The 18,507-nt window shown below is 56.2% G+C and overlaps 10 protein-coding genes across 10 annotated transcripts; 8 read left to right on the top strand and 2 right to left on the bottom strand.

Moving 5' to 3' along the window:
- Positions 1-215: 215 nt before the first annotated feature.
- Positions 216-645, top strand: CDEST_01801 (uncharacterized protein; the record flags this gene model as incomplete). The annotated part of the gene is made up of 2 exons (XM_062917960.1): positions 216-585; positions 608-645. 2 exons carry the CDS (start codon positions 216-218, stop codon positions 643-645), a joined length of 408 nt encoding a protein of 135 aa, XP_062774011.1.
- A 140-nt stretch (positions 646-785) lies between these two features.
- Positions 786-1,322, top strand: CDEST_01802 (uncharacterized protein; the record flags this gene model as incomplete). The annotated part of the gene is made up of 2 exons (XM_062917961.1): positions 786-1,148; positions 1,173-1,322. The coding sequence occupies 2 exons, from the start codon at positions 786-788 to the stop codon at positions 1,320-1,322; spliced, it is 513 nt and encodes a 170-aa protein (XP_062774012.1).
- CDEST_01803 (Putative alcohol dehydrogenase, zinc-type, GroES-like superfamily, NAD(P)-binding domain superfamily) lies at positions 1,149-2,699 on the top strand. The gene is made up of 3 exons (XM_062917962.1): positions 1,149-1,582; positions 1,666-1,894; positions 1,968-2,699. Exons 1-3 carry the CDS (start codon positions 1,378-1,380, stop codon positions 2,614-2,616), a joined length of 1,083 nt encoding a protein of 360 aa, XP_062774013.1. The 5' UTR covers positions 1,149-1,377; the 3' UTR covers positions 2,617-2,699.
- Positions 2,700-3,116: 417 nt separating this feature from the next.
- Positions 3,117-4,911, top strand: CDEST_01804 (Putative WD40/YVTN repeat-like-containing domain superfamily). The gene is made up of 2 exons (XM_062917963.1): positions 3,117-3,405; positions 3,500-4,911. The coding sequence occupies exons 1-2, from the start codon at positions 3,323-3,325 to the stop codon at positions 4,584-4,586; spliced, it is 1,170 nt and encodes a 389-aa protein (XP_062774014.1). The 5' UTR covers positions 3,117-3,322; the 3' UTR covers positions 4,587-4,911.
- A 929-nt stretch (positions 4,912-5,840) lies between these two features.
- CDEST_01805 (Putative aminoacyl-tRNA synthetase, class I, rossmann-like alpha/beta/alpha sandwich) lies at positions 5,841-8,478 on the top strand. Its single transcript, XM_062917964.1, has 3 exons — positions 5,841-6,147; positions 6,221-7,541; positions 7,605-8,478. Exons 1-3 carry the CDS (start codon positions 5,979-5,981, stop codon positions 8,137-8,139), a joined length of 2,025 nt encoding a protein of 674 aa, XP_062774015.1. The 5' UTR covers positions 5,841-5,978; the 3' UTR covers positions 8,140-8,478.
- Positions 8,479-8,580: 102 nt separating this feature from the next.
- CDEST_01806 (Putative glycoside hydrolase, family 43) lies at positions 8,581-10,711 on the bottom strand. The gene is made up of 2 exons (XM_062917965.1): positions 9,868-10,711; positions 8,581-9,788 (listed from the first exon to the last, which is right to left on the bottom strand). The coding sequence occupies exons 1-2, from the start codon at positions 10,216-10,218 to the stop codon at positions 8,649-8,651; spliced, it is 1,491 nt and encodes a 496-aa protein (XP_062774016.1). The 5' UTR covers positions 10,219-10,711; the 3' UTR covers positions 8,581-8,648.
- Positions 10,712-11,359: 648 nt separating this feature from the next.
- Positions 11,360-13,190, top strand: CDEST_01807 (Putative zn(2)Cys(6) fungal-type DNA-binding domain-containing protein). Its single transcript, XM_062917966.1, has 2 exons — positions 11,360-12,118; positions 12,221-13,190. Exons 1-2 carry the CDS (start codon positions 11,912-11,914, stop codon positions 12,641-12,643), a joined length of 630 nt encoding a protein of 209 aa, XP_062774017.1. The 5' UTR covers positions 11,360-11,911; the 3' UTR covers positions 12,644-13,190.
- Positions 13,191-13,257: 67 nt separating this feature from the next.
- CDEST_01808 (uncharacterized protein) lies at positions 13,258-15,560 on the top strand (the record flags this gene model as incomplete). Its single annotated transcript, XM_062917967.1, has 4 exons — positions 13,258-13,472; positions 13,548-13,670; positions 13,755-14,522; positions 14,583-15,560. 3 exons carry the CDS (start codon positions 13,258-13,260, stop codon positions 13,882-13,884), a joined length of 468 nt encoding a protein of 155 aa, XP_062774018.1. The 3' UTR covers positions 13,885-14,522; positions 14,583-15,560.
- On the bottom strand, positions 14,057-15,439 carry CDEST_01809 (Putative gfo/Idh/MocA-like oxidoreductase, NAD(P)-binding domain superfamily). Its single transcript, XM_062917968.1, has 2 exons — positions 14,583-15,439; positions 14,057-14,522 (listed from the first exon to the last, which is right to left on the bottom strand). The coding sequence occupies exons 1-2, from the start codon at positions 15,251-15,253 to the stop codon at positions 14,075-14,077; spliced, it is 1,119 nt and encodes a 372-aa protein (XP_062774019.1). The 5' UTR covers positions 15,254-15,439; the 3' UTR covers positions 14,057-14,074.
- A 408-nt stretch (positions 15,561-15,968) lies between the features above and the next one.
- CDEST_01810 (Putative major facilitator, sugar transporter, major facilitator superfamily) lies at positions 15,969-18,507 on the top strand. The gene is made up of 6 exons (XM_062917969.1): positions 15,969-16,198; positions 16,270-16,375; positions 16,434-16,795; positions 16,895-17,040; positions 17,127-17,388; positions 17,456-18,507. The coding sequence occupies exons 1-6, from the start codon at positions 16,139-16,141 to the stop codon at positions 18,086-18,088; spliced, it is 1,569 nt and encodes a 522-aa protein (XP_062774020.1). The 5' UTR covers positions 15,969-16,138; the 3' UTR covers positions 18,089-18,507.

Consider the following 18,507-nt stretch of genomic DNA (forward strand, 5'->3'; position numbering starts at 1 on the left):
GACTGGAGGGGGGGGGGGCATACCTACACGTGTACTCACGAAAACGCGCCGCATGCGAGTCTTTCCAGGATGTTGGGGAAAGAAAGCGAAAAAGCAAATAAAAAAAAAGGCCGCAGCCAAGATCAACAACAAACCCGAGCAAATACCGACATGCTAGACTGTCCGATCCGTCTGACCGACGTCACAGACTCCCCGATGGGTTGCATCTCAGCGGCATGGATGGAAAGCACCATGGTCACACACACCTTCAGGCACAATGGTTGGCTAGGGTCATTTGCATGACACAGATGGCCTCGGAGACATTTGCCGAGATACAGCGAAATAGGGACACCAATGCGGCGAGGTTGGCGCCTCGACAAGAAAGAATTTTAGGCCCGGGCCAAGCCCGATGTTTATCTGCCATCTGCCATCGTGGACTTTTGCTGTCAGGCATGTTGGGGGCAACGACAACGACAGCTCGCGCTGTGGTTGGTGGGAAGTTCGGCATGCGATCCCGGAATATCTCCCGGACAAATTCCCTTCCCCCAACCCCCGGGGGCCCTACTTTGACTCGGGTGGATTGTGCGGTGCAATTGGCGGGCGATGGTGGGGTATTATCGCGGGGCAGCGCGGCACGACGAGCTCGATGTGGATGGAGGGGTGTGAACGGGCTTGGACCATGGATGACAGGAGACACGAGACAGACGACCATGTGGAATCCAGCACACTCACTCGCTCACTCGTTCACTTCACTCTTGTGGTAGCCAACGGCTTCACCACGCCATATTTCAAAAGGGAGAAAACCGATGGCCTTTATGCGGTCGGACGGTGAGGTTGACCGCAAGTATCTCCTCTCGGCAGACAAACGGGTGAATGGGAGAGTAGCCACCGACCGGCGCGTTATCGTGGAGTTTATCCAATCGAACGAGCAGGCTGCAGAAGACTCTCCTATTACTTTTTCGATCTTCCAACAAGCGCCTAGACCCGGACATGGGTCTAGCACTCTCGGCCACCCCTCCCCCCCCTTCGTCCACTCGCATGGGAAGACATTGCGGCGCGAGGGTAGCCCCTCCCTTCAGTCGACTGTTGCAGCTCGCGGTGCCCCTCATTCAAGGATGAATATCCTTCGCTCCACGCCCAGCGTCGCGACAAATGACCTGGTGGTGGGGGTAAGGAGAGGAGTCTGATGGCAGCTCTGCGACGGCCAGAGTATTTTATCCGCCATGGCCCCCTCTGCCCTCCGTGGCCTGCCTTTGATCTTACTCTCCTGCTTCCTCTTCTCCTCTCCTCTCTTGTCAATCTGCCGTTGTCTCACCTGTTCTTTTCGCCCAGGAAAGAGTTGATCGAACATCCTCATAAGGAAAACATTCAGCAACATCCGAGCACAGTCCAGCCACCATGTCCATTCCCGAGAAGTTCACCGGCTTCCAGGTCAACAGCGCCGAGACCTGGCAAGACTTCAAGAAGCAGGAGTTCGACCCCAAGCCCTTTGGCGACTACGACGTCGACATCAAGATCGAGTGCTGCGGTGTTTGCGCCAGTGATGTTCACACCATCAAGGGTGACTGGGGTGCTCAGCCCTACCCTCTGGCTGTCGGTCACGGTGAGTATTCTTGCTTCATTTTTTGGCCTTCATTACAACGAAGACGACGACGAATGTTCAGCGGCTGACCCCATGTGTCCCAGAGATCGTCGGTAAGGCTCTGAGAGTCGGCTCCAAGGTCACCAAGATCAAGGAGGGCTCTCGCGTCGGTGTCGGTGCGCAGTCGTACGCCTGCCTCGAGTGCCGCCAGTGCAAGAACGACAACGAGACGTACTGCAAGCACCAGCTCGACACGTACGGCTCCACATTCCCCGACTCGGGCGCCATCTCACAGGGCGGCTACTCCTCCCACGTCCGCACTCACGAGCACTGGTACGTGTTGAAGCCCTGCCTAGCACTTCAGCAGGCCATGGAGCCATGGAACATGCAACTAACGCCATAGCAGGGTCTTCCCTATCCCCGACGCTCTTCCCAGCACCGTCGCCGCGCCCATGCTCTGCGCCGGCCTGACGGCCTACAGCCCTCTGATTAGAAACGGCTGCGGCCCCGGCAAGAAGGTCGGCATCGTCGGCATCGGTGGCATCGGCCACTTTGGCATCATGTTCGCCAAGGCGCTGGGCGCCGAGGTCTGGGCCATCTCGCGTTCGCGGTCCAAGGAGGAGGACTCTCTCAAGATGGGTGCCGACGGCTACCTCGCCAGCGGCGAGAAGGGCTGGAACGAGCCGCACAAGATGACGTTCGACCTCATCCTTAACACGGCCAACTCGTTCGAGGGCTTCGACCTATCGGCCTACCTCAGCCTGCTCGACGTGCACGGCAAGTGGGTGTCGGTTGGCCTCCCCGGCGGCGGCGGCATCACGGTCCGCAACCAGGACTTCCTCCCCAACGGCTGCTTCATCGGCAGCTCTCACCTGGGCAGCAGACGCGAGACGCTCGAGATGCTGCAGCTCGCCGCCGACAAGGGCATCAAGACGTGGGTGCAAGAGGTGCCCATCAGCGCCGATGGCTTGAGGTCGGCCATGAATGGCATTGAGGACTCCAAGGTCCGCTACAGATATTGCTTGACCAACTACGAGGAGGCCTTTGGCCAGTAGATGGTGTGATGCGTCGGGATGTAATGTGTGTATAGCCAAAACCAAAAGAATACCATATAATGACCATGACCTCGATTTCTCCCACGTGCAACTTGCAATTTGTCGCTCCTGTACTTGGTCTCTTTCAATACTTCTCTCACATCCCTATGCAGTCCCGAAAAAGGTATGACGAAACCCTCATTCCTCGACGCTGCCTGGAAACAATGCAGGACCCAAGGCGCAGCTCTTTGTTCTCTTCGGATGAGCTGCGCCGGTCACATACGATGTAAAAAACATTTCCTCGGACGGCCACGCATCTTAACCCCTCCCTTTTGCAAGTCGCCTCTCTCCCCACCCCTAGCGTGGTGGTGGTGGTGGTGGTGGTGGTCCGATGGGCCGGTCATCGGCGACTATAAACAAGGTTCCGCCGGGCAGTATCTGTACAATCGTACAGCTTTGTGGCAGCGGGGGGGGGGGGGGGGGGGGGGGGGGGACGTCTTGGTAGCTCGTTAGCTCAGCTAGATTGCGGCTGTGTGGTTGACATCCTTGAATGCCCAGGGAACCGGGGTCCGCCCAACTGGGTCCATGGAGAGAGGGAGGGAGAGTTAAAGTCCAGCTCATCTTTCGTCGTCTTAGCTCTGAGTTGGGCTTACTTATAGAAGAGAGTCTGTACTTTCGGACGTGTCCTTCGTCTATGCGTCTGATTCAAGGCATTTGAGAGTTCATCATGAGCGTCTACCGCAACGGCAGCAGCAATGGCATGCCAGGGGATGATCAGATGCCCAGTTACGAGGAGGCGATTGCGGAGGGGTGAGTTCTTGGCTCCCATCAACCCTCCGCCCACCATCACAGCACGTTGTCGTGAACATGAGCATGACTGACTGACTAACCACGGGTAATTCAGAGCGAATCCGACCTCGGCCAGGCCGCCGTCCCTTTCCGGGTCAATACCCTCGCTCAACCTGCACAACGGCACGCTCCCGCCGTCGATGCTCCGGCTCAGGAGCCTCGGGCGCACCGTCGGCCAAAACGGTCCCGTGACGGCGCTCATCTTCAGTCCCAAGGGCTACGTCGCGTCGTCCCTGGACAACGCGGGCACGGCGCTGCCGTCGAACACGAAGCTCTGGGACTTCTTGTCCAAGCCGCCGCCGGGAGTGGCCGCCGGGGCGCAGCTCGTGCCGTCCGACATCCACAACGACGCGCCCGTCGTCGTCTTCAGCCCGGACAGCAAGCTGGTGGCGGTAGCGGAGAGGGACGTCGGCTCGAAGCGCGAGTGGCGCCTCAAGCTGCGGATGGGCGAGGAGGGCAGGAGCGTGCGATGCATCCTCAACGGGGTGGCGCATCCGGCCGTGTTCAGCGGTGACGGGCAGATGCTCGCGGCGACGGACCCGGCGGGCGTCGTCGTCGTGTTCGAGGCGGCGACGAGCCCCCGGGGGATGCCGCCGACGAAGAAGGTGGCCGCGGTCATGAATCACGCGCCGACGACGCACGTGCTCTTCATGCCCAACGGGACAGACCTCGTGACGCTGTCGATGGACGGGACGGTTAGGGTCGCGGAGGCCCGGACGGGGAAGACGCTGAGGCGGATGGAGGTGGACGGCACGGCGATGGCGGGCAGCGGCGGCACGGGGGCGCGGGCGTTGGGGGTGTCGCCGGACGGACGGGTCGTCGTGTCGGTTTGGTCGCGGGCCGTGTACGTGTGGGAGCACGAGGCCGGGCGGGTGTCGAGCTGGGAGCTGAACAAGGTCCGGAGCAACGAGGGCTGGCCGCTGGCGGTGTCGCCCGACTGCCGGTTTCTGGCGTGCCGCACCGACGATGGCGTGGACATCTCGGACGTGTACTCGGGCCACGTGCTCGCCGAGGTGCGGACGGCGGCGGGCATCGACGGGCTAGTGACGGCGGCGGCCTTCTCAGCGGACGGGCGGTTCGTGGCGGTCGGAAGATACTCGGGGGTTGTCGAGATGTGGAAGCTCGCGCCGTTCGGGGACTGAGGATGGGGTGACAATGTTTGAGTTGTGATGAATGAGACGGTTGTGTGTACGATGTTGACCGTTGTTGGTGATGGTGATGGTGATGGTCCGTCCGGTATTCAAGTTGAACCACGAACCAAATTGTGTGGTGAGGGGGGTTGTCCAGCTACCGGGTTATGAGATGACAGCATGCGACAAGATGTTGACTGCCTACTACCAAGAACAGCAGTTGACTGCTGCTAAGCTGGCGATACACAAAAGGCGGGTAGCGTGTAAGACGCAAAATGCTATACAGGGTCATGAGAGACTGCAGCCAGACATGTAATTCATAAAAAGACCACATCCAAGAAGCGACTACTATTTGACTTGGCGATAGACTGATGTTCAAGTGAGTTACACATGAGACGATGAAAAGGGAGCGCAACAGGCGAGACGGCGGCTGGTATTCTTGATAGTGGTGGTAAACTGCCATCCAACCTAGTGATGTTCGAGGCGGCTGTCTGTAGCATGGCATGGTAACGACTATCAATGCATAACGATAACAGACTCCTGAGGCCGTCCAATGTTTCAAATGTCAACCGAAAAGACAGTTGCTTCTTCGGATGGAAAGGGTCCATCCAGTCTGCCCGGATAACATAATATCATTGTGTCTTCAATGCAAATCCAAACACAACCAGTGCTTACACAGTCTAGCCCACCCCAATGACTCTTGAAGGAGCCGGCGGATCTGCTCCAGAGACAATGACTCGGGAATAATCCTCCGGTGTGAGTTTTTGTGAAGTAAACATGTTTCCTTTTTGGACTGGTACATGCTCGTGGCAGGGACCAACGGCAGCCAGCGCCGTCGGAGCGAACAAAGGTCGGATGGCCAACATCGAGTCGTATGCCACGGTGAATGACTTGATTGGGTCAATGAGAACGGCGAGATTTTGGGTTACGTTGTAAGCCACATAGCCGACCGACTTAGAGCCGACATATGTTCAATGTCATAGCAGGATCATGGCAGTTTGTCGTCTGCGCCCTGCGCTCCCTTGTCGTGGATATGTCACTCTCTCTTAGTCTCCTCCTTTTTCTTCTGGACTGACCCTAATTGCATCTCAGAACATGTCTCTAACCGTCACATTGACTGCCGAAACTTGCAGACTGCTATTGGTCTCCCTTAATGTGGTCTGAGCTCAGCACAGTGCCCCTCGTCCCGAAGGGGAATAGTGCGGGGTTGCCATTATGGGTCTTGCATCAATCAGAATTGCCGGGGCGCATTGCACCTTTCTGCCACTCTGACTCTGACTCCTCTGCCCCGGTATATGCCCGTGTATCTTCTGCTGCTTTTCTTTCCCTCCCGCACACGACACCGCCGTTCCCGAGCCTCCTCCTCTTCTTCCTCCTCCGCCTTACACAAACACACATACTACCATGGCGCCGAATCCCATCCTGCCCGTCAAGGGCAAGAATAACGTCCTCGTTACCTCGGCCTTGCCCTACGTCAACAATGTGCCCCATCTTGGGAACATCATCGGCAGCGTCCTGTCCGCCGATGTCTTTGCTCGCTACTCCCGCGCCCGCGGCAACCCCACCATTTATAGTATGATCCCGCCGACGTCTCTCTCTACTGCGGGCCTCTCTTAGCACAGCTAACTCTCGGCCCCCTTCCATAGTCTGCGGCTCTGACGAGTACGGCACCGCGACCGAGACCAAGGCTCTTGAGGAGGGCGTGACACCTTCGGAGCTGTGCGCAAAGTACCACGCCCTGCACAAGGGAATCTACGACTACTTTGACATCTCCTTCGACATCTTCGGCCGCACCCCGACTCCTCAACAGACCGAGATCGTCCAGGACATTTTCACCAAGCTGTGGAAGAACGGCTTCATCGAGGAGCGCGAGACCGTCCAGCCCTTCTGCCCCGTCGAGGCCCACCAATCATTCCTTGCCGACCGCTTCGTCGAGGGCATCTGCTCCATCTGCGCCTACGATGGCGCGAGAGGAGACCAGTGCGACAAGTGCGGTAACCTCCTCGACCCCCTCGAGCCCGAGCCCGAGGCCAACGCCTCGGCCGAAGACGATGTCGCCGCGAAGCCTACCGGTTTCCTCATCAAGCCCCGCTGCAAGCTCGACGGCACCACCCCCGAAAAGCGCAAGACGAAGCACCTGTTCCTCCGCCTCGACTCCCTCAAGGACGAGCTCGTCAAGTGGTTCAAGGACTCGAGCAAGAAGGGCGCCTGGAGCAACAACGCCGAGCAGATCACCCAGGCCTGGATTGACAAGGGCCTCAAGCCGCGCGGCATCACCAGAGATCTGAAGTGGGGTGTCCCCATCCCGACACACGAGGTTGGCCAGGAGTACGCCAAGAAGGTCTTTTACGTCTGGTTCGACGCCTGCATCGGCTACGTCTCCATCACCAAGAACTACACCGACGGCGACGACCTCGCCGGCAAGAAGTGGGAGCTGTGGTGGAAGAACCCCGAGGACGTGAAGTTGTACCAGTTCATGGGCAAGGACAACGTCCAGTTCCACACCATCATCTTCCCCGGCTCCCAGCTCGGCACGGGCGACAACTGGACGAAGCTGCACAAGATCTCCACGACCGAGTACCTCAACTATGAGGGCGGTAAGTTCAGCAAGTCCAGAGGCGTGGGCGTCTTTGGCAACCAGGTCCAGCAGACTGGCGTCCCCGTCGACGTCTGGAGATACTACCTTCTGTCCCGCAGGCCCGAGACCTCCGACTCGGAGTTCATGTGGCAGGAGATGGTGGACGGCAACAACAACGAGCTTCTGAAGAACCTTGGCAACTTCTGCCAGAGAGTCAACAAGTTCTGCCAGGCCAAGACGGACGGTGTCGTTCCCGATTACACAAAGTACACCGACGACAACCTTAAGAAGCACGTTGGCGAGGTCAATGCCCTGCTCAAGGAATACATCAACAACATGGAGGCCACCAAGATGAGAGCTGGTCTCCAGACAATCATGTCCATCTCTGCGTATGTCTCATCAACCTTTGTTCGATTTTCTGACGTTGAAAGCTAACGGAGTGAGTCTCACAGCCTCGGCAACAAGCTGCTCCAGGACAACAAGCTGGACAACCGCCTCCTTACCGAGGAGCCCGACCGTTGCGCCGCAGTCGTCGGTCTCGCCCTCAACCAGATCGACCTGCTTGCCTCTTTGGTTGCCCCTTACCTCCCCAACACCTCCATCGCCATCCTTAAGCAGCTCGGCGTCGAGCCCAAGCCCTTCATCCCCGACACCTGGGCCACGGACGCCATCAAGCCCGGCCACAAGCTCGGAACCCCTGAGCACCTTTTCACCCAAATCCCGGCATCCAAGATTGATGAGTGGAAGGACGCCTTCGGTGGTGAGGAGGTGCGGAAGCAGAAGGAGGAGGCCGCTGCCAAGGCGGCTGCGAAGAAGGCTGCCAAGGATGCCGAAAAGGCGCGTAAGAAGGCCAAGAAAGAAGCCGAGAAGGCCAAGGCGGCCGGCGCCGCACCCTCTGTCGAGTCGGCCGAGAAGAAGGCCGAGGCCGACCCCGCCATCGAGGCGGTCACGGAGGCCATCTCCAAGACGGAAGTTCACACGTCGTAAAGTAGAGAGGAAAAAGGGAAGAAGAGGAATGAATGTTTCATGATTGAAAGGCGTTGAAGAGGGGTACAGTCGAAGCGGGGGACGGTTTGATTTCGAGATAAATATGTGGGACCCTAGACTCTCAACGGTCAAGACGGACATTTGCGCGCTAAATTCCCGGTTCATACGATTTCTGATGTCTACGTGAAGTATCGACATGATTACTGATAAGGTCAATTTGGTTGTAAGATGCCGAGCCTGCAACTTGTTGCTGAACAAAGTCGTGTTGAGGTCTGCTTCATCTTACATTGCAACGGCACGCGACGAGATGTACACTATCAGTGAACGTGCCAAGGGAAGAAATAAAAGATAATAAGTAGGGAGGGCGGGATGCATGTGGCAGAAGTCTGCATCAACGGGAGGCATCATGCATTGAATTAAGCTTTACTGATGAGGCCTTGGCGAGACGTCTGTATTTCTTACATCTATCTACCTCTTCCACTCCCATTAATCATTATATAAGCCCGTGTTCAAATGCTCTTCTTGCACTTGCTTGGGGTGCCCTCGGGCGGGTAGACGACGATGCGGTCAATATCGGCGCCCTTGTAGTCAAAGCCGTTCCACAGGCCGCCGATGGTGATGGTGTTGTTGGAGCCCTTGTCGAGGGTCAGCTGCAGGGGCGTGGACAGGATGATGCCCTTGTGGGTGTCGCGCTGGAAGAGGGTCTCGACGTGCTCCTCGTTGCCGTTGACGACGACGGAGGCGATGCGGCGCAGCTGCCACTTGCCGCCGATGCGGTCCGGGGTGCCGCCGGGCTGGTCGCCGAAGCCCATGTCGTCCGTGTTCTGGTAGTAGAAGGACACCCACTGGGGCTCGCCGGCGCCCTCGATGCCGGAGAAGGTGACGGTGCTGTCGTTGCCGTAGATGCCCGTGACGATGGAGCCACCGCTGGCGAAGTTGGCCTCCTGCTTGTAGGCGCCGCCGGCCGTCGTGGCGGAGTCGCGAGCGTAGTAGGGGGTGCCCTCGATCGGCGTGACGACACCCGTGGCGATGTCGAGGTCGTAGACATCGTGCCACTCGACGTGGACCGACTTCTTCTCGTCATCGACGACGATGGGCAGCCAGATGTAGCGGCTCTCCCAGAGCGAGTTGGAGTCCCACTGGTCGCCGAGGTAAAGGTAGGTCGTCACCTCGGAGCCGACGATGCGCAGGGAGAAGCCGGACTGGGAGTTGTAGGTGCGGGTGTAGGGGTCGGCGACCATGAAGGGCTGGGACCAGGGGCCGGCGAGGGAGTCGGCGCGGAAGGCGACGACGTTGTTGGGGCGGTAGCCCGTCTTGTGGGACATGAGGGCGTAGTAGCTCGAGTCGGTCTGGATGATGGTCGGGGCCTCGAGGTCGTACTTGTCGAAGCGGTGGATGACCTCGGTGACGTTGCTGAGCTCCTCGTTGAAGGCCGTGATGTAGACGTCGCGGCCCTCGAGGCGATCGCCGTTGGAGTAGAGCGAGTAGGAACGGCCGTCCTTGTAGTCGGTGAAGATGCCAAAGTCCTGGGACCAGTTGCCGAGGGGCGACATGGCGTCGACATAGGTGTAGGGGCCCGAGATGTTGGGCGAGGTGGCGAAACCCTGCAACAGGAGGCCGTAGGTCGAGTTATCGGCGTGCCACCACATCTGGGAGGAAAAAAATTAGTGGCCTGTTATCTTCAACGGACTCCTCGACGACCTCGTCAAGGGAGGTTAACAAACATACGTGGTACTCGCTGGTGGACTCGCTGTAGACCACCTTGGGACGCTGGATGATCATGTCGGTCGAGATGATGGGATGACCCTCGACGGGCTCGAGAGCCTTGCCGTGGTATTCCCAGGTGGCCAGGTCGTCGGAGCTGTAGACGGAGACGCCGCCGCCCTCGACCTGGCCCTCAATCTTGTACTCGCCGAACCAGAAGAACTTGCCCGTGTCCGGGTCGAGGGTGACGCCGCCGGCATGAGCGTTCACGAGATTGCCCTCGGTGTCATGCCATCTGCCGCCGGGGACAATCCACTTGGAGGCGGCGAGGGAGGCAAACACGAGGCCGGACGAAAGAAGCTTTGCGAGCGCCATGGTAAGGAGAAGCTGAAGGGGCTTGCTTAATGGAAGGAAGGGGAGGTCTCGAGTCTCTTCTCTCGCTCTCTCTCTCGGGAATTTCACAATGCGACACTGTATCCTTCTTATACCGTTCCATGACTTTCATGACAGGATGCCGGCCGAGATGGACCGGCTCGAATTGGCCCGAAGCCGAAGCTGTTCTAAGCCGGGCCATTGAGAGTCGTGAGAAGTTGCGCAAGGCCAAGACCCTCCCAAGGCCGTAGGCCCCAGAAATGGGAGAGCCCGACGATCTCTCAGGGCGCCCGTCTCAATGGGCACAAGGTAGGCAGAACAGAAAGAGAGACAGTGAGGGGCCGGGGTCTCTCTGGGCAGACGACAAGGGAGAAGAGAAAAACCTGGAGAAGAGTTCAATTTCCCGCCGTTGAGATGGATGCCGTCGTGCGGGGAAGAGGGTTGGACAAGAAAAAAAGTTCACAACCTCATATTATTCGTACTAACATACGCAGCTAACAACCCCAACCCCCCAGTCCAAGCTAATCAAGCTTGAGGGGTAAACCGGGGTCATCACTTGATGCGGGTGAAGTTGGGCGATGGGCGTGCGGGGTTTTAGCGTGAATAGCGTCGCATCCTTCTGTCCCGGCCTGGAGATGGTGCTGTTTCGGGGTTAGACCGTCCCTTGGCTGTTGATGTCATCTCGGTGCGATGAAGACGAAAGAGCCAGAGAAGGAGGAGGGCAAGCATGATGATCGTTGACCTGTCTCCCCAGACTCAGTAGAGACTGAGGGAGCCGGCTCCGGTTGGCCGTTAACCTTGTGCCACTGTTGTTGGATCGCCTTGTCTCTGCCACTAGCCAGTCGATGGGCAACTTCGATGGCGAGCCGGATGCTTGGCGAGCAGTTGCACTCGGCTCCTTTCCACCGGCCGGGTTGACCTGGCAATCGTCAAGGAAGCGGTTGTGCAGACACGAGATGAACTGCGGCAAACGTCAGAAGATGACCGATGCAACGTGGATCCACCCTAGCTCTCATGACCTTTATTGTTCTCATGGATGATGGGTCAATTGGCAGCGAGACCCGGAGATGGGGACCGGGACGTCGTTTGGTTTGTCCAGGGAAGATGAACAACCAAGTAAACATATCTCAGCTCATACACTGCACTCCGCGCCCACCCACTCACTCGCACACCTACTCACTCACTCACCCGCTTACCCACTCACTCACTCATTCACTCAGACTCACAACACTCACAAACTTACAACACAGCAATGTGGGTCTATCTCCTCCCAATGACTTCTCTCACGTGATAAGAATCATGTGATGCTGCCTTCACCATACGGACTTCTGGTTGGTCCGGAACAAACCCTGGTCTTCCGCATCCTGATCCTCTTTTCTTTCCTCGACCTGGCCCTCTCAACCAATCGTTTTATAGCATCACGAACAGGACGGATGTCACTCCGCTGCTATTCGAGCCTCTGGCCAGTAAAAGAGTAGGGCCTACGTCACAAATACGAACAAACACCATCCTTGTGCTGGAGTAAATAAATGAGCGCATCTCAGTTGTAACGTCTGACCTTTTTTGTTTACTATAACCCGTCTATAGAAGAACAGGCGAGGGTCCGTATTCACAAACGAAACGATTCTTCCTGAACCCCAAGACTAGCGAACAATGCTCCTTACGTGAGTATCGTACCCAGCCTATCGTCGCCTGCATGACCGACCACCACTGTTACCGGGAGATTCGTCCCGTGTTCGAGCTCAGCTCCGGTGATGATAGTGTATCCAGCCTCGGCAAGGGCCGAAAGAGACCCGTCGATGAGGTGCTGGGCCACTCTCAGCGCTCATCGGCTTCGAAGCCGACGCCCAAGAGACGCAACGCGCTGGTCGCCTGCGAAAGCTGTAAGAAGCGGAAGACCAAGGTATGCCAGAACGTTACTTGAGCACCGAGTCATCGCCAATCTCACCAATCTCCCTTGTTGAAGAGCTTGTTTTTGGTTTTTGCTCACAAATGTCCTTGCCAGTGTTCCGCCGGCCGACCCAGTTGCTCCAGCTGTGCAAACAGAGGCATCGAGTGTCGGTATACCGCCGACCCATCCGAATCGCGCGCTGCGTCAATGAAGAGAAGACACGACGAAATGGCCAGCCGTAACACCTCCTTGCACGAATTCTTCTCGGCGATGCGATCCATGCCGGAGGAGCACGCATACGAAATCTTCAGCAGAATCCGGTCGGGAGTATCGGCCGAGGACATCATACATGAAATCGAGGTGGGATATCTGCTGGTGAAGTTGTCTGCATCAACAAATCCGGAGGCGCCTCGGTTGGAGCCACAAGTGGCCGAGGTCGGGGTCGAAGTCGAGAGCCCGCCGCCCAAGGCAAATACGTTCGACATGAGTTGGGCATACCCCCCCTGGGCTCATCGACGACCCATGCGTGTTACGTAGCGAACTGTATTATTTTTCCAGCTTGGACATTTTGACAAAGGTGGCCGGTTAGGTATCGGACTCATTATGGAGCAGCAGCAGCCCTCCATGTGAATGGTCTAGGACGCGGACGAGCACAGGAGGACAGACACCGTTCGTCCTTTATACGTCTTCATGTCTCAAACTCGCACCCTACGAGTCAAACCAGGTTAAGCCCCCGGGCCGAACGGGAGATCAGCGTCGTTCGGCGCTGGGCATAACATGTTTCTCCGGGAAATTCTCCGGGGCCTTGCCGTTACTGGCCCATTGCCGATGACGACTGATCGCGTCATTGCATCAACCCCAGATTTCATTCGACGAACTGCCGTATAGGCTTGTCGGGTGGTTGCGAGCCAATATAACGAGAATCGATGGAGTTGCCCAACGTGGACGTGGCTCCGCGAACTCGGAGTTTATCGCCACCATGGTCGGTGAATTGAGGCTCTCGTTGTAGACACCGTAGAGGCCATGTTGAAGCCGTTGAAGAAAGTCGAATAGATATTTAAGAGAACGAGAGGTTTGCTTTTCCGAGTAGTGAGGATTATCAGCATCAACCATCAACCTGACTAGCCGGTAGCATTCTACAGCACTCCATCATGTTGCCTTCAGTCTCTTTCCTCTTGGCCCTCTGCCCCTTCGCGGCCCTCGCGGCGCCCTCACCTTCTCCTTTCGAGCACGAGAAGAGAGCCATCACGTGTCTCAGGGTTGGATCGACTGCAACGGCCAGTTGGACAAACAGCGCCGGCCAGACATGCACATTCACGGGCGTGGTTGGAAGCAACTATGGTGCCAACCTCGCGGGCTCGGGAGAGTAAGTTGTTCCATGCTGATGATGTCTTTTTTTTTTCCTCGAGTTCGTTCTTGCGTGCTAACGTGTGGGTCTCAGCTACTCATGTAACGGTCGTTGCGGTGCTGGCTGCTCGGGGACCGCCATAGGCAACGTCTACACGCAGGACTGCTTCTCACACGACATCTGCTCGTACTTCAACAGCGCGAGTGGCGGTGCCAGGTAACAATCACTTGCGGTGTTCAGAGAGCCGCTCCCTTCACGGGGAATAGGAAAACTGTAAACAAAAGCTGACATCGGGTATAGTGACCCCAACTGCGGTGCGGCATACAACGCCGCTGTCGATGATACAGCTTTTGGGGCTGTCAACGGCTGCGGGCAGACCAACCCGTCCAACTCTGTGTCTAAGCCTTCAACGAGGCCTACCTGCAGATGAATGTACTGTACTGTGAAGGCGAGCCGCGTAAGGGAAAAGTGTGGCAGCATAACACGGGCTGCAGCGTACTCTGTTTAGCGTCCTTAAAGAAGGAAAGGGGGAAAATAAGACCACCAAAATTCCAGAAAGCACGACGAGTGATACCGCTCCAAGCATCACGTGCTCCCATTAAAATATCGAGTTATGTGCTTTAGTATCTGCCAGCATCGGCCCGGAGGATCATCTTGAACAGCTCTACGTCATTCCTCGCGTCCGCGGCGCTCGTCTTGGGCGCCTTGCCGTTGACCACGCAGTCGTAGAACTCGAGGAACTCGTTCGTGTACGGGTCCTGGTATGTCTTCCTGACGGTCCGCTCCTGGAAGCCGTCCTTGCCCACCAGTTCCCTGACGGTCATTGTGACGGGCAGCCCCTTGACGTAGGGGGTGTCGAAGTTGACGCGGACGATCTTGTTGGGGGAGTACACCTCGATGTGGGCGTCAAATTGCGGCACGTTGCTGAAGCCGGATTCGTACGTTACGGGGAAGTCGTCGTACTTGAAAAGAACGCTGAAGATGCCCGGGAATGTCAGGCAGGCCCCGGCGACGCTCTTGGGCATGCCAACGATCTCCCTCATCGCGGAAAGGTCGTGCGTTCCGAGTCTACATCGTTTATCAATGGCGGTGTTCCCAAGTTCTCTGCGGGGTTGGTATTACACGTACCCTCCAAGGATGCGCAACATAGTTTGCGAGTTAGAGGTGACCGGCACCCCGAACTCCTTCCCGAGTGCCTGTTCGAAGATGTCTTCCTCGCGCTTGAGTCGGTCGTTGGTGTCGGCCTCGCTGTAATCGCTAAACTTGAGAGGAAACGTGCCAGATTGATCGACAAAGGTCGAGTTGGGCCCGATAATGTCCCGCACCCTGGCGTACTGGATCTTGTCCATGCCGCCGACCTCCTCGACGGCGTCTGTGAAAGCAGTTGCGAACCGGCGCATGGTGCCGACCATGACCTTGGCCTTAGACTTCTTCTCGGCCTCGATGAGGAGGTCCAGATCGCGGAAGCAGACCGAGACGGGCTTCTCGATGAGGACGTACTTGTCATTCTGTAGGGCCAGGATGCCGTGGTCGACGTGATATGCGTCAGCGTTGGCGATCAACACGACGTCGACGTCGGGCGAGGAGCACAGTTCCGCCGCGTCGGAAGTCGTCTTGGGTGTCCCCCCTTGGACCTTCCTAGCGCAGTGGGCGAGGGCTTGCTGGGATATGTCACAGAGATATGTCGTCTGGTAGCGCTCGTAGAGAAAGTTGAGATTGGAGATGTGATTGACCTGGGTGATCTCGCCGCAGCCGATAATGCCTACCCTGAGGACCCGCGTTTGCTGTTGAGCGGCCATCTTGGAAATTGTCTTTGTTGATTCAACCGGTTACGATGCGTGGTGGTCGTCGATTCAAATCTTAGCCCCAAAGGATATGTCTAGTGACGCGAGGTAAACAGCAAGCCTGACGATGTCTTCTGAATATATGTTTGTTCAATGCCTCAACGTCGCTGCAACAGTCAGTTAGCTGATCGGCGGTGCGGGCTTAAATATGTATTGTGGTGAATTTAGTGTGGGATCCGGCTCCAGCAATGTCGTCAGCTCGGACCGATTGGGTTGAGCCTCAAGCAACAACTGCCACGTGAGGATGGATAAGAGACCACTTTTGCTGCGTTGTCATCATCCAATAATGTTTCGGCGGCGTTGGAGAACTCTCACATTGTTTAGCATCAGTGAGCCCGCCGATACTCCCCGAAACCATCATGGCGACCGGGGAGTGTCGGAGCAAGCCCAGAATCAACTGCAACGCTTACCAACATCTCAGCTCAGCTGAGAACTGTCAGGCAAACTTGTACTGCGCTCTCTTCCCCGCATCCATCCCTAGCTTCCGACTTCCAGAGGTCAACTCCCGAGTTCCGATCCCGCGTCTTCCCCATGGGGATGAAGCCGGGGTTGTGCGAGGGCCATGTGAATTTACCGAGGAGTTCGGACTTTGAGCGGTGGCTGGAGCGCCTGTTGTTGACAGTTGTTGGGTGACGAGCCCTTGTAGATAGAAGTAGATAAAACGACAGGGTTTTCCCTTCTCACTTTGTCGTGATTGATGCCATGATCGTTCCAACGAGCATAGCTTGACGTTAAGACGGTTGCAGCAGGCGGACAAATCGATGCCATTGGTGCTCTTCAAATTTCTTTCTCCCTCTCTCTCAATCATATTTAGTATCGACGCTTTCCACCTCCAAAAAAATGGGCGTATTTGGGAAGAAAAAAGAGGCCGAAGCGGCCTTTGGGCCAGCACTAGCAGCTGTAAGCCCATTCCTGACCACCACTCGCCTCCTTGCTCTGTTAGTTTGAGATCTAACTCTTGTGACATCTAGGTTCTTCCGGCCCATCCAAAGCCATGGTACTTGACGCCTCATCTGTTGAAGCTCAACCTGCTTCTGCTAGTACCGCTGTTGTCATCGGCGTCTGTCGGCTATGATGGTAATTCGCGAATGATTGAGCACCTGCGAGACAAAGGAAGCGACTGACAACATGGTAGGATCGATGATGAATGGGTTACAGACGCTGCCACAATGGCGTCAGTTCTTTGGGAATCCCGAGGGTGCAATTCTTGGCCTCATGAACGCCGTCTACCCGCTCGGCAAGGTCGTCGCCCTGTTTGTCGTCACGTACGTTGGCGATCGGTGGGGTCGCAAGCTGCCCCTCTCCATCGGGCTCGTGGCATGCATTGCCTTTGCCGTTCTCCAGGGCCTCGCACAGGGATTGCCGAGCTTCGTGATAGCTAGGGCACTGCTGGGATTCTTCACTACCTTCATCAGTCAGCCAAGCCCCATCATTATCACCGAGCTCGCATACCCCACGCAGCGAGGTAAGGTGACTGCTCTGTACAACACGTTTTTTGTAAGTGGAAGATGACGTTATCCTGCGTTGGGTTGAGTGAAAGCTTTCGAGAACACAGCGGCAACGTCTGTAATACAATGCTGATGACGTTCCGCGCAGTACTTCGGGTCTATCTTTGCCGCTTGGTGTACCTTTGGAACATTCAAGATTGCCTCCACCTGGAGCTGGCGAATTCCATCTCTGCTTCAAGGTGCCGTTCCCTTGTTTCAGTTGCTTGGGCTCTACTTTCTTCCTGAGTCCCCTCGGTATGTTATCAATCTCCACCATAGTCGATCCGCATTTCAACGCGCCCATTGCTCTATTGAAGTCTGATCTGACGTGTGTTCATCAGTTGGCTCATGCGTCGTGGCCGCAAGGAAGAGGCACGCAAAATTTTCGCCAACTATCATGCTGGCGGTGACCTCAACAGCCCCTTGGTCGAGTTCGAGATGCGTGAAGTAGAGCTTACGCTCGGCGAAGAGGCAGAGGCGATATCCGAATCCTCCTGGCTCGAGCTTGTCCGAACACCAGCCAACCGCAAGCGTACGCTTATTGCCGTAATCTTGGGCTTCTTTTCACAGTGGAATGGTGTGGCAGTAGTGTCATATTACCTGGTACGTCTATCCACAATCTCAAACCTTGGCTATCCGGTCGACATCGCCAACTGACTAAATGCTCCAGACGCTTGTGCTTAACACCATCGGCATCACCGAAGTCAAGGATCAAACGCTGATCAACGGATTACTCCAAATTTTTAACTGGATTATCTCTACCTGCCTCGGAGCGTTAATGGTGGATCGACTCGGACGACGACCCCTGTTCCTGATATCGACCGCGGGCATGCTTGCCAGCTACATCGCTTGGACCGGCCTGACGTCCCATTTTGTCGCCAGTCGTGATGAGGCTACTGGAAGAGCAGTTGTCGCCTTCATCTTTATCTTTTACTTCTTTTACGACATTGCGTGGACGCCTCTCCTTCAAGCGTATCCCGTCGAGATTTTCCCCTACACTCTTCGTGGGCGTGGGCTGTCCATCACCTATGTTTCTGCCTTTACTGGTCTCATCATTGGTAACCAGGTTAATCCGATGGCGATGAAATCAATTGCGTGGAAATACTACATAGTCTTCTGCTGCATCCTAGGTGCCCTATTTGGTCTGATTTGGTTTCTGTTTCCCGAAACTAAAGGCCATACCCTGGAAGAAATTCGCGAAGTCTTCGAGGGCAAACCCGTCGGCAAGACCGTTGATATTGAAGGAGGCGATGACGAGGACGGAAAGAAGGACGGAAATGTGAAGCAAATCGAGTTGGCTTGACGGAGTTGACCACCCACTGCCTATTGCTCGCCAAACCATCAGTATGGCAGATAGCCGCTTGGTGTAATACGCACATTGGAAGCGAGCGTGCCATGTTCTGCCGTGAACAATAACAAGCATCAACAAGGAAATCCAGTCTGAGCCAAAGAGAGTTGTTCTTTCACCGTTTGGAATTGGCTGCCCACTCATTTAGTTTATCCATGTCCTAACTTTCCTCCTTTTCTTTAGCGTTTTGCTCAACTACTGCTTTCTTGATCATTTCTTCAAGTCTAGTTACTCCAAACAGCCAACACACTTTTATAAATGCCCAATACCAAAGACATTCTTGTTTTAGAATGGCTGACTACTGCTCTACTGCATTGGTTTGGAGGCTCGCCGTTCCATCTATTTCAAGGTAAATTCTTAACCCCCATAACTTA

The sequence above is a fragment of the Colletotrichum destructivum genome, chromosome 1 (assembly GCF_034447905.1).
Source record: "Colletotrichum destructivum chromosome 1, complete sequence".
In the NCBI taxonomy this organism is placed as follows: domain Eukaryota; kingdom Fungi; phylum Ascomycota; class Sordariomycetes; order Glomerellales; family Glomerellaceae; genus Colletotrichum; species Colletotrichum destructivum.

Bases quoted from the DNA above. Each gene is read 5' to 3' on its own strand.
- CDEST_01803 (XM_062917962.1), top strand. From the start codon at position 1,378: ATGTCCATTCCCGAGAAGTTCACCGGCTTCCAGGTCAACAGCGCCGAG. The intron at 1,583-1,665 runs GTGAGTATTCTT...CATGTGTCCCAG, and splicing joins CCCTCTGGCTGTCGGTCACG to AGATCGTCGGTAAGGCTCTG. The intron at 1,895-1,967 runs GTACGTGTTGAA...ACGCCATAGCAG, and splicing joins GTCCGCACTCACGAGCACTG to GGTCTTCCCTATCCCCGACG.
- CDEST_01804 (XM_062917963.1), top strand. From the start codon at position 3,323: ATGAGCGTCTACCGCAACGGCAGCAGCAATGGCATGCCAGGGGATGAT. The intron at 3,406-3,499 runs GTGAGTTCTTGG...CGGGTAATTCAG, and splicing joins GAGGAGGCGATTGCGGAGGG to AGCGAATCCGACCTCGGCCA.
- CDEST_01805 (XM_062917964.1), top strand. From the start codon at position 5,979: ATGGCGCCGAATCCCATCCTGCCCGTCAAGGGCAAGAATAACGTCCTC. The intron at 6,148-6,220 runs GTATGATCCCGC...CCCCTTCCATAG, and splicing joins CGGCAACCCCACCATTTATA to TCTGCGGCTCTGACGAGTAC. The intron at 7,542-7,604 runs GTATGTCTCATC...TGAGTCTCACAG, and splicing joins ACAATCATGTCCATCTCTGC to CCTCGGCAACAAGCTGCTCC.
- CDEST_01806 (XM_062917965.1), bottom strand. From the start codon at position 10,218: ATGGCGCTCGCAAAGCTTCTTTCGTCCGGCCTCGTGTTTGCCTCCCTC. The intron at 9,789-9,867 runs GTATGTTTGTTA...TTTTCCTCCCAG, and splicing joins AGTCCACCAGCGAGTACCAC to ATGTGGTGGCACGCCGATAA.
- CDEST_01807 (XM_062917966.1), top strand. From the start codon at position 11,912: ATGACCGACCACCACTGTTACCGGGAGATTCGTCCCGTGTTCGAGCTC. The intron at 12,119-12,220 runs GTATGCCAGAAC...TGTCCTTGCCAG, and splicing joins GTAAGAAGCGGAAGACCAAG to TGTTCCGCCGGCCGACCCAG.
- CDEST_01809 (XM_062917968.1), bottom strand. From the start codon at position 15,253: ATGGCCGCTCAACAGCAAACGCGGGTCCTCAGGGTAGGCATTATCGGC. The intron at 14,523-14,582 runs GTACGTGTAATA...TAAACGATGTAG, and splicing joins ATGTTGCGCATCCTTGGAGG to ACTCGGAACGCACGACCTTT.
- CDEST_01810 (XM_062917969.1), top strand. From the start codon at position 16,139: ATGGGCGTATTTGGGAAGAAAAAAGAGGCCGAAGCGGCCTTTGGGCCA. The intron at 16,199-16,269 runs GTAAGCCCATTC...TGTGACATCTAG, and splicing joins TTGGGCCAGCACTAGCAGCT to GTTCTTCCGGCCCATCCAAA. The intron at 17,041-17,126 runs GTATGTTATCAA...TGTGTTCATCAG, and splicing joins TTTCTTCCTGAGTCCCCTCG to TTGGCTCATGCGTCGTGGCC.